This window comes from Chiloscyllium plagiosum, unplaced genomic scaffold (genome assembly GCF_037043375.1).
Source record: "Chiloscyllium plagiosum isolate Xiang-an unplaced genomic scaffold, Cpla_swu_hap1 HiC_scaffold_13, whole genome shotgun sequence".
In the NCBI taxonomy this organism is placed as follows: domain Eukaryota; kingdom Metazoa; phylum Chordata; class Chondrichthyes; order Orectolobiformes; family Hemiscylliidae; genus Chiloscyllium; species Chiloscyllium plagiosum.
Genome location: NW_028270151.1, coordinates 68478831 through 68491688, shown reverse-complemented (window position 1 = coordinate 68491688; position 12858 = coordinate 68478831). Strand labels below are relative to the sequence as shown.

General features: G+C 37.7%; 1 protein-coding gene across 7 annotated transcripts in view; it reads right to left on the bottom strand.

Annotated features, from left to right (window-relative positions):
* Positions 1 to 767: 767 nt before the first annotated feature.
* LOC122555817 (uncharacterized) overlaps positions 768 to 12858 on the bottom strand; it is a 74663-nt gene continuing 62572 nt past the window's right edge. For 6 of the 7 annotated variants that reach the window (XM_087993706.1, XM_087993711.1, XM_087993709.1 and 3 more), the window contains 5 exons: positions 11970 to 12221; positions 9005 to 9256; positions 6347 to 6598; positions 3997 to 4245; positions 768 to 2514 (listed from right to left, as the gene is read on the bottom strand). In XM_087993706.1, the coding sequence (XP_087849832.1) occupies positions 2510 to 2514; positions 3997 to 4245; positions 6347 to 6598; positions 9005 to 9256; positions 11970 to 12221 (1010 nt within the window). In that variant the 3' untranslated portion in view covers positions 768 to 2509. The remainder of the gene's footprint in view (positions 2515 to 3996; positions 4246 to 6346; positions 6599 to 9004; positions 9257 to 11969; positions 12222 to 12858) is intronic. The other variant, XM_087993710.1, reaches the window with a different exon arrangement.

Below are 12858 nucleotides of genomic sequence, written 5' to 3'. Positions count from 1 at the left end.
TATTCTAATGACCAGATGAGGAAGAATGAATCAATGGCCCACTTTGCAACACCACAGATTTAAGTTCTTTTCATTATGTGCTTATAAGTTTCCCCAAATAAAATGTAGTTAATTGTCTCCACTGTAAGAAATATGGAGCTTAAGATAACATTTTCTTTTGTGAAAGAAACAGCAATTTTGTCATTTGCTAATCCGGAGAGAAACCATTAGAATGCAACCCCAAGCATAGAGCAATCAGGCATAGATACAGGACATACACAATGTCTAAACAATTAGTGTTCTCTATAAAGGAAATTTTTAAAAATAATTAGTTTGGGTTATCTTTTGTTAATTCACATTGGCCAAATGTCATAAAAACATACTGTGTGGGTCAGTTGATTACTATACAACCATAGAATCCCTACATTGTGGAAGCAGGGCATTTTGCCTAACAAGTGCGTGATTTTATAAATATCTTCAGCAACCATTTTAGAGATTGTTTAAAATGCACACTTTTATCTTCTAAATGTTTTACTCGGCTTCTTAAATCATATTTCAAAAGCATTCTACCAGCTTACTCCAAACAACATCATTAATTCAATTTTTATCCATCAGCTGACACAGGTTGTAATAGATAAATCTCCCCATTGACTGGATGTCCTGCCTGCTAGCACTTGAGATTGAAATTCCAGAGCTGTAGGCTGAAGACATAGAACCATGATGTGTCTCTTTCTCACATACACACACACACAGATGAATCAAATTTATGACCTTCACGTCAACACGAGTTATGTCACATAATTTTATTACCAGTTTTATTAAAAGAAAAATGACAATGACTTAGATTACAGTCATCTTGCTGTTGAACAAATGTGTGATCATATTATTGCAATATTCTAGTTAGAGATGACTTTGGTGACTTTGAGTTGTAATGATGCTGCTCCTTTAACAAGGTTATGTTGTCCTTGGTTTTATTTTTCAGAGAGTTCGTAAAAGACACTGACTCTGAAAAATCTAGGTTTGAAGGGTTTTAGGGCCAATTTTGTTATAGCTAACAGATACTGCCTCAGGCAGCAGGCTCTCAAGTTGTTAAAAAAAACTTGTACAATGAAAGGGGAGTGGCCAGATCTCTCAGCTCAGCTTCTCTTTGGTTTGATTTTGTTTTTTTTTGGCAGTCTGGCCATTCTCAGAAAGCAGTCAAGAAGTTGTAAGAGCTACTGAACCCAAATTTGTATATTCTGCCAGACAATCCAATTTTGTACAAAATATTAAGAGCAGAATGGATAAAGCTGAGCAATTCAAAGCAATCATTGATGCAATTCTAACTTAGAAATTTAAACTAAGAGAAGATACACTCAAATCAGTTGCTAATGATTCATTTCTGAATATCTACAAAAAGGAATAAACAGTGATTGAAATAATTAATCCAAAATTAACTAAAAAACAGCTTTTATATTTTTAATGTTGTGATTGTTCAGGCCGATTCTCCATTTTCATCCACTGTTCCCACAAAAAGTCTACTAAAATTCACTTGCTTATTATTTTTTTTTCATTCTGAATACATACAACACAAACCAGAAAGGCAGCCAGCAAACTTCTTCTTAGCAACCCATCTACCATCTTCTGTCTTATCTGCTCTGATTCACCTTTCCACTTTAGCACTGCTTTCATAAATGTTTGCTCTCAGTTTGTTTGCCTTTCTTTTAAGTACATTAAAAAAGTGTTTAAATTATGCACTTGGCTCCCATTTTCACATATAATTTCATTCACTTCATTCGCTGAAAGGTATTAATTTCTTTCCATATTTAATAGCTCCTCACAATGTTGGCATTGGTTGACATGTTGGCAATTTAAATGTCATTGCTTTGATTTGTAAAATTCATTGATGTTTCTTGTGTTCTAACTGAATATGATTTAACATATTCTGTTCTCTTTTCTGCACTGTCCTGTCATCATTTTTACTTTCACCCACGTTTCTGTTCTGCTCCATTTATCTCATAAACATGTTTTACATCTGCATTGATGTCCATGAATTCATCCATTAATGTTTACCTATTTAACACTGATTCACCCAAGATTGATTTAATTTTTCTCTAACATTTTTTGAGTAAAATGCTGGTTTCCCTTTTATCTTAACCATTACTTTATTCCATTGTTCCCACCTCACTGTTCCTTTGCTAATCAAAATTCTCTTATTATCTTCTCTTTCTGTCTACTACTGGAGTCTTTGAGTTTTCTCAGTTGCCAATATTTCAACAATTGCAGCATCCTTTTCCTTTATAACTTGCACTACACCTTTTCCAGTTGTTTCTTGTATGTCTTTTTTTTTATCATTGACCCGTTATCCCATTGTCCATCATTCTCTTACATGACGGTTGCAAATGTTACGAGCAAATCTCCTATATTTTGGTCAGAAAGTTGATTGTCCTTTCCAATGTCATGATTGTTTGCTCCATTTCCAATTTTACTGAAATCTCTCCTTCTTATGTTTTCATTTGATTGGTTTTCTTGTTCAGTGGTCTCTCCTTTGTTAATCTTTAAAAGAAAATTAAAATTATATACAACATCGATATCTACACCTATAACGTGTCAGGTTAAAAGGTTAAATATGACGCAGTTTTAAGGTTGTCAAATACAGAACACTGTTCACTTTGAACAATCTCAGCTTGCAAAATAAAGGACACCCATCATAACTGCCAACACGAACTGGGCAGATAGGTAGGTAAATCTCAACACGTTAATAACTCACTCAGAATTCCCAGCTTTCTTCATGCCTCTGCTAATAATTGAATTTCTGCAAGCTTAAACTACCAGCCTAAGGGAATTTAGAGCTCATGAATTTTACTTGATATTGGTCCTGTTGGTTCAATTTATAATGATTATTTTCATTCAAGTCTTTCCTAGAGAGCTAATGGCTCTTAGAGATATTTGAGTCAGCTTTGATTGTTATCAGGAAGAGTGAAGAGATTTTCCAAGGCAATGGAAATGCTTGCATAGTTACAGCCTCAAGAAGCAGCGAGTCCTCCCTATAGGACCTCTCATTTTCATTTCCCTGTGTCATAGCTGCTTTCTAATTAGCCTTCCTTAGCTACCGGTGATGTGAAGGCTCTCTCTCACCTGCAGGCCAGCACTCAGTTTGTACCATTTGAGAGCAAGACGGATAGAGTGCAGTGAGACCATGTTATTATCATGCATGGCTATTGAATTTGGGCTAATAATTACTTGCAAAGCATTGTGATTTGAAGTGAACCTCTCTCGGCTGTTGAACAAACCATGATACTTCTATCTGTAAATGACTCCCTCACAAAAACTACCTGGACCTGCTCTGCTGCTGATAAATACTAAGTGGGATGCTGAGGAATTGACTCAAACATTTATAGATATCTGTGTGTTGACTCACTCCCTTTAAACCCAAGGTATCAATTGTGATGAAAAAATGTCAAATGCTCTCCATTAACTTACCGTTTAAATTTCCAAAGATTTCTTCTACAGATTCACCCAATTTTGATCTTTACAGAGTCCCTAGAGTGTGGAAACAGGCCATACACCTCATTGAGTCAACATCAACCCTACAAAGATCATCCCACCCAATTCCTGCATTTCTCAGGGCTAATCTACCTGGCCTGCACATCTCTGGACACAATGGGCAATTCAGCATGGCCAGTCAATCTAACCTGCACATATTTGGATTGTGGGAAGAAACACACGCAGGCACAGGGATAATGTGCAAACTCCACACAGACAGTGTGGAGGCTTGAATGAAACGCAGGTCCCTGGCACTGTGAGGCAGTATTGCTAACCACTGAGCCAACATGCCACAACTGTTTTGCGCCCTCTTACACTTTTATTGAGGGTAATGCCAATTTGCCTTTCTAATGCCTATTGTTATGTCTATCATTTTCCTTTCTGTTTCATTCGGTCCTTTCCAATATTTTCCTTCTTTCTACAGGTGTCTTTGTTTTTGCAGTCGGAAGCAATTCAATTGTGTAGGGTTTTCCTCATTTACAACTTACATACCTTCTTTCCAATCTGTTTCTTCTATCTGTTTTTCCTTTTCTTTCAGTTCACACGTCATTCCAATGTTTTTCATTGTTCCCTGTTTCCCTTTCATTACTGCATCACTGCTTTCTGGAGAATGTTCTGTATGTGGGTCAGAAGATGGATTGCCTTGTCTGATGCCATGATTATTCACGTTATTTCCAGTTCCACTGTTTTTTCTCATTCTCTTTCGTTCATTCCATTTCTCATCTGCATCTGCATTTCCACCTTTGTCATATTTTGGAAAAATGACAAGGTTAAAGAAATATAACTTAGATGAATATTAACAGCTACAGTTTAAATTAAAGCAAAGTGCTGTTTTAAATGCAAAATATGACAGATGTTGGAAACAGGAAATAAAGACAGAAGATGTTGCAAAAATTCAGCAGAAAACCTAACTCTGCTTCTCTCTCTGCACGTGCTAATTGACCTGCTGAATCACCTCAACATTTGCTGTTTCTATTATGGTGTTGTTTTAAGTTGGTCAGCAAAATAGCTAATACTGCCTTCAGCTGGCAAAAGGAAGGGCACCAACCTTTGTACACAGTATTGACTGGGCAGATACGCAGTCAAAATCGATGATGAGCAGGCTTATACACCTGAAGGCCCTGTCTAAGCATTGTTCTTTTATCTTTCAGCTCTGCGATTTTCTCACAAGTGTTCTCTATTGTTGCATTTCTCTCCTTAACGTTCTCTTTTGCTCTCAATGAAATCTTCCCATAACTTTTCAATATTTTCTATCACCAAGTTTAGTCTATTTCATCCCAATTTCTGTAAAAGTTGAATGTCAATTTAATTTTTTTGATGCATATATGTTTTTCAATCGTCTTTCAATATTCTCAGTTTCTCAGCTGCCCCACATAATCCTCTCCTATTTTTCAGTTGCATCCATTTCAATGTTGACATCATCCTCTGCTTCTTTTACACACGTACCTTCTTTCCCATCTGTTTTATGTATCAAACTTCCATTTTCCATCCATTCAGAACTTATTTCTTCCAAAGTTTCCATTGCCCCTTTATCTTCTTTCATTACTGTGCTAATATTTTCTGTTCGATCTTTTGTATTTTTGTCAGAAGGTGGATTGTTTTGTCCAAGCAATGGAACAGGGGGCAGGCGATGGCCTAGTGGTATTATCGCTGGACTTTTAATTCAGACACCCAAGGAATGTTCTGGGAGCCCGGGTTGGCATTCTGCCCCAGCAGATTGTGGAAATTGATTTCAACAAAAATCTGGAATTAAGAGCCTAATGATGACCATGAATCCATTGTTGATTGTTGGGAAAATCCACCTGGTTCACTAACACCCTTTATGGAAGGATATTGCCATCCTTACCTGATTTGGGCTACATGTGACTCCAGACCCACAGTAATGTGGTAACTCTTAACTGCCCTCTGTATAATTAGGGATGGGCAATAAATGTTGACCTAGCCAGTGACAACCTCATCCCATGAATGAAAACAGGAAAGAAAAAATCATGATTGGTTGCTCCATTTACAAATGGACTGAATTCGCTCATTCTCATTTGTTCATTCCTTGGTTTTCCTTGATCTGCAATCACTCCTTTTGATAAATTTGGGGAGAACAATAGTTTCAAAAACACTTCATCTGATTTAGAATCAGTACAGTTAATATCTGGGCAAAGTGTCATTTGATGTTTGTCAAAATTGGGATCTCTGTTCACTTTGAACAATCTCAATTCTGCAAATTAAAGAACACTAGTCACAACATCCATTTAACAGATGGGCTGTTAAACCTGAGCATGTTAAGTACCCACTCAGAATTCACTGTTTTCTGTCTGCCACTGACCTTCACTTGAAAATCTCTGCACGCTTAAAGCATCGGCCGAAGGGAATTTAGAGCTTATTACTTTCATTCAAGCCTTTCTTGGAGAGCTAATGGCTCTTACAGCAGTTTGAGTCAGCTTTAATTGTTGTTAGGAAGAGTGAAGAGATTTTCCAAGGCAATGGAAATGCTTGCTTAGTCAGAGCATAAAGGAACAGTGAGTCCTCCCTACAGGACCTCTCATATTCATTTCCCTGTGTCATAGCGGCTTTCGAATTTGCCTTCCTTTGCTACTGATGATGTGAACATTCTTTCCAAACTGCAGGTTAGCTGTCACTTTACACCATTTGGGGCTGGGTAGCTGACAGGTGGAGTGTAATGGGACTATTATGTTTGTTTCTATAGTTTTTCCCTCTGTTCCGTTGCTGTCCCACTTGACCCACTCCCATATTTCCATGCTGACCTATGACCAAATAGGTGTCTTTGTGTTTTCTCAGTTGTTAGTATTTCAACTATTAGTGGCCTTCTCATTTATAATCCATGTACCTCCTTTTCCATCTGTATTGTGTAGGAGACTTTCAGTTGCCAATAATCCACATCTCATCTTTTCCATTGCTCCCCCTGCCCCATTTTCCTCTTTTATTACTATGTCAATATCTTCTGATGAATCTTCTGTATTTTGGTCAGAAGGAGGATTGCTTTGTCCAAAGTCATGATTATTTCCTCCATTTCTAATCGGACTGAATTTTCTGATTCTCGTTTGTCCTTTACATTGCTCATCTTCATCTGCATTCTCTCCTTTGAAATATATTAGAAACATGACAAGGATAAAACAAATCTGATATTTAGCAGCTACAGTTTAAATGAAAACTTGGTATTATTTTAAAAGTAAAATGTTATAGATGTTGGGAAAATTGAATTAAATACAAAAGATATTGGAGAAACTCTGCAGTTCTGGCTACATCGGTGGACAGGGAAACTGAGCTGGCTGTATAGAATTATGACTATAACTCATAAATTTCTTCAGGCTTAACATATCAGCCTTTTAAATGCTGGAATTGTATCAGCTTCCATTACTTCCTGTGGCATCTCATTCCATACAGGCACCACCCTCACTGCAAAATGTTGCCCCTTAGGTCCCTTTTAAATTTTTTCCCTCTCTCAGCTTGAATCTATGCTCTTTAGTTTTGGATTCCTCATCTCGGGGAAAAGATCTTGTCTATTTACCCTATCCATGCATCCCATGCTTTTATAAACCTCTGGAAGATCACTCCTCAGCGTCTGATGCTTCAGGGAAATAGCCCCAGCTATTTGGAGCACAAGGCTTTTATGTGATATAGATCGTATTTCATTAGTTTATATGAATAGTCATTATTCCATGTTTAATTGTTGTCAGGAAAAGTGAAGAGATTTTCGAGGGCAAAAAACACTCACTTAGGCATACCTAATGCTGCAAGGTTTCTGCTTCTGATGTCATGTCATATCCTGTACCCTGTGACATTAATTCTTTTTGATAAACAGCCCCATTGGCTATTGGCCTCTCTGAAGCACAACAATTACTTTACACCATTTGAGGTCAGGCAGCTGTCAAGTGGTGTGTAGATGAGGCCATGCAATTCTCATAAAGAGGTGATAAACCAGGGCCAACAGTTGCAATAAACCTGTTGACAATGCATGCAAAATACACTGTGGTTTCAATTTAACCTCAATCAACAGGATAGTCAACTGATACAAACCAGTCTCATTATACAGAGTCTAGTTATAAAGTGACTTGGTAGGAGCAGTTGTTCTGTGAGTGATGAAACAAATTCTAATAGAAGGGTTTGATTTGATTTTATGAAATGACCTGGCAGATTCAAAAATATTATCCTCACCAAGGGTGGTAAAGCAACTCACAGAGGTAAAAGAAACTGAAATATTGCAACAGTAACTTCCTGGATTGATTCCTGACTGTGTTGTGATGAGATCTCAGGCCCAGACAAAGAGGAAAATGACATGATTTAGAAGTTCAGTAATTGGATACAATTTTTTAAAATTTAACTAAAATGGACAAAGACAAAGAGAATGAAGTTGACATTTTTAACACATCTTGAACAGGAATGCAACAAATTGATTCAGGTCCTTATTATATTGTGTAGAATACCTATCTAAAACAATGAATGGAAATCAATGAGTGGGATCATACAGGTCTGTGGTGTGAAATCTAGAAGAACTGTGGAAAATAACTGGGAACTCTTTCTCAACAATAGGAGAAGCTACATTTTCTTGCTCAGAAGCAACAAGTTTTCTATTAATGAGGACTAATGCTTGTTATCGGCCTCAGTAAATGTGCGGCTCTCATTTCTAATCTAAGTAATCTAATCTAATCTAATCTATACTGTACACCACAAGGAAACTAGGCACTAAGAATTCTGAACAAGTAAATCAGAAAACAAGAAAACTCATCGATTGCTCAATGGAACGCCCTTCAAAACTATATTTCAGGGCATGCTCCAATGCACTGGACACACTAACACCTCATCCACAATTACTACCATCTGACATCATTACATGGATTGGGTAGTGGGGTGGGTCTGACTGGGATGCTCTTATGAGGGTTGGAGTGTGCTTGATGGGCTGGATGGCTGCTTCCACACTGTAGAGTTTCTATGGTTCTATGACACTTGCCAGCTTCTCAGGACCCCATGTTACCTTTCCAATCCACTTACTTCTGCAACTTAAAACTGCACTTCAGGACACAATGTCCCCTAACATTGAAATACTACTGCAAGGTGACATTGTACATGGACATGGAGCAAGTTGCAGCTTGTAGTCTGGACCAGGCCATATCTTAGCATTGCACACATACTTTTGTAGAGCTCACTTGCCTTGAGCTTACCTCCATGCTTGCGGCATCCCTGCCTTGCCTTGCCTCTACCAGGTCCTCCAGGTGCCTGCCCACAAAGTGGTGCATCAATTTCCACTTATCTGCCATTCACCATGTTCAGTCTATTCTGTCACAATTTCTGTTTAAGTTGAATGTCAATTTACTTTTTTGATGCATATTACTTTTTCAATAGTCATTCAGTTTTCTCAGTTTCTTACCTCCCCCGCATAACCCTCTCTTATTTTCCTTCCTACCTACATACCACCAGTGTCTTTTTGTTTTCTCTTTTGTTGCCATTTCAATGGTGACATCATTCTCTAATTTGTTTACACACGTACCTTCTTTCCCATCTGTTTTATGTATCAAACTTCCATTTTCCATCAGTTCAGAACTCATTTCTCCTATTGTTTCCACTATCCCCTTTTCCTCATCCATTTCTGTGTCAATATTCTGTGTTAAATCTTCTGTATTTTTGTCAGAAGTTGGATTGCTTTGTCCAAGATCATGATTGGTTACTCCATTTACAAATGGACTTGATTCTCTCATTCCCATTTGTTCATTCCATGGTATTCCTTGATCTGCAATCACTCCTTTGAGAAATTTTGGGAAAATAACAGTTTCAAATACACATAATCCGATTTAAAATAAGTACAATTAACATCTATGCATGTGTTATTTTAAAATTGTCAAAATTGAGATCTCTGTTCACTTTGACAATCTCAGTTTGCAAATCGCATAACACTAGTCATAACATCCAATACTAAATAGACAGGTGGGCAATTAAATCTGAGCATGTTAAGTCCCCACTCAGAATTCAGTTTTCTGTCTGCCTCTGACCTTCACTTGAAAATCTCTGCACGCTTAAAATATCGGCCGAAGGCAATTTAGAGCTCAAGAATTTTACTTGATATTGGTCATTTCTTCCTGAAGTAGGGCTCATGCCCGAAACGTCGATTCTCCTGCTCTTTGGATGCTGCCTGACCTGCTGCGCTTTTCCAGCAACACATTTTCAGCTCTGATCTCCAGCATCTGCAGTCCTCACTTTCTCCTCATTGGTCATTTCGTATCAACTTATCATAACTACTCTCATGATAAAGAGCTTTAATAAAAAGCTAATGGCTCTGACAGTACTTTGAATCAGCTATGATTGTGGTTAGGAAGAGTGAAGAGATTTTCCAAGGCAATGGAAATGCTTGTTTAGTCAGAGCCTAGGGAGCAGTGAGTCTTTCCTCCCGGATGTCTCATATTCATTTCCCTGTGTCATAGCTGCTTTCCAATTAGCCTTCCTACTGGTGATGTACAGACTCTCTCTAACCTACAGGTCAGCACTCAGGTTTGTACCATTTGAGGGCAGCCAGCTGATTGGCACAGTACAGTTAGACCATGTAATTAACATACATGGCTATTCAATTTTGGCATATAATTACATTTACTTGGAAAGCATTGTAGTTTAAAGTGAACCTCTATCATGAGAATAATAGCAGAAAAACTGAGCAACAGTTAAATCTCCCTTAAAATTGTACATGTTATCATAAATTATGGGCTGTTTAACAAACTCAGATACTCCAGTCTGTAAATGTTTCCCTCACAGAAACTATCTGGAGCTGATCTGTTTCTGATAAATACTAAGTGCGATGCTAACAAGTTGACACAAACATTTATAGATACCTATGTCTTGACTCACTCCTTTCATACCCAATGTATCAATTTGTGATAATAAATGTCAAATGCGCTTAATTAACATATCCTTTAAAATTCCAATGATTTCTTTGACAGATTCACAATTTGACAATTTTGACCTCTATACAATCCCTCCATTGTGAAAGCAGGCCATTCAGCCCATCAAGCCCACAAAATTCCCGACAAAGAGCATCCTGCTCAGCCCTACCCCATCCATGCATTTCACATGGCTAAACCACCTAGCATGCACATCCCTGAATACTACAGGCAATTTAGCATGGCCAATCCACCTAACTTACATATCTTTGGATTGTTGGAGGAAACACACACAGACAAAGGGATAATATGCAAACTCCACACAGACTGTCGCTCAAGGCTGGAATCAAACCCAGGTCCCTGGTTCTGTGGGACAGTATTGCTAACCACTGACCCATAATGCCACCCCTGTTTTTCACCTTCCTACTGTTTTATTGAATGGAATGCCAATTTGCCTTTCTGCTGCTTACTAGTTTGTCTATCATTTTCTTTTCTGTTCAATTCAGTCTTCTCCAATACTTTTCTTCATACCACTGGTGTCTTTTTGTTTTCTCAGTCGTAAGGATTTCAATTCCGTAGTATTTGCCTCATTTACAACGTACATAACTTCATTCCAATCCATTTCTTCTGTCTGTTTTTCCCTTTCTTTCAGTTCAAACGTCATTTCAATGTCTTTCATTGTCTCATGTTCCTTTTTATTACTGCATTACTGCTTTCTGGAGAATGTTCTATATTTTGGTCAGAAGGTGGAATGTGTTCCCTAATGTCATGACTATTCACTTCATTTCCAGTTCCACTGGATTTTCTCACTCTCTTTTGTTCATTCCATTTCCCAACTACATCTGCATTCCCACCTTTGTCACATTTTGGAAAAATGACAAAGTTAAAGAAATATGCATTATCTAATTGTTAACTGCTACAGTTTAAATCAAAGCATGGTATTAATTTAAAATCAAAATACTAGAGATGCTGGAAACTGGAGCACCTCGGCAGAAAACTTCACTCTGCTTTTCTCTCTGCACATATTGACTGACTTGCTGAATCACCCCAACATTTGCTGTTTCTATTATGGTGTTGTTTTAAGGTGGGCACAAAATTGGTAATACTATTCATTGTGAACTATCTTAGCTGGCAACATGAAGGACATCAAGTCTTGTACACAGCATTGACTGGGCAGTTGGGAGTCAAAATTGATGATGTTTATACGCCTGAAGGCCCTCTCTACCCATTGTCCTTTCATCTTTCAGCTCTGCAATTTTCACGCAAGTTTTCTCTGCTGTTGCATTTGTCTCCTTAATATTCTCTTGTGCTGCAAATGAACTCCTCCCATAATGTTTCAATATTTTCCATCACAATTTCAACAAGGTCAATCTATTCTGTCACATTTTCTGTTTTAGTTGATTGTCAATTTACTTTTTTGATGCAAATTACATTTTCTATAGTCATTCAACATTCTCAGTTTCTTTCCTACCCCACATAACCCTCTCATGTTTTCCTTCCTACCTACATACCACGAGTGTCTTTTTGTTTTCTGAGTTGCAACCATTTTAATGATGACATCATCCTCTAGCTTGATTACACACGTACCTTCTTTCCCATCTGTTTTATGTATCAAACATCCATTTTCCATCAGCTCAGAACTCATTTCTTCCATTGTTTCCACTATCCCATTTTCCTCATTCATTTCTGTGTCAATATTCTGTTTTAAATCTTCTGTATTTTGGTCAGAGGTTGGATTGCTTTGTCCAAGATCATGATTAGTTGCTCCATTTACAAATGGACTGGATTCGCTCATTCTTGCTTGCTCATTCCATGGTTTTTCTTGATGTGCAATCATTCCTTTGATACATTTTGGGAAAATAACAGTTTCAAAAACACATAATCTGATTTACAATAAGTATAATTAACATCTATGCATGGTGTAATTTCAAAATTGTCAAAATTAAGATCTCTGTTCATTTCCAACAATCTCGGTTTGCAATTCACAATACATTAGTCATAACATCCAATGCTAAATAGACAGATGGGCAATTAAATCTAAGGAAGTTAAGTCCCCAATCAGAATTCAGTTTTCTGTCTGCCTCTGACCTTCACTTGAAAATCTCTACACGCTAAAGTATCGGCCGAAGGCAATTTAGAGCTCAAGAATCTTATTTGACATTGGTCCTATTGTATCCACTTATCATGACTACTTTCATGCAAGTCTTTAATGAAGAGTTAATTGCTCTTACAGCAGTTTGAGTCAGCTTTGATTGCTGTCAGGAAGAGTGAAGAGATTTTCCAAGGCAATAGAAATGCTTGGTTAGTCAGAGCCGAAAGAAGCAGTGAGGCCTACCTCCCGGACCACTCATATTCATTTCCCTGTGTCATAGCTGCTTTCTAATTAGCCTTCCTACTGTGCAGGCTCTCTCTAACCTGCAGGTCCCACTTTAAACTGAGGCTGTGGGAGTGTAGTGGGACTATTATTTTTGTTTCT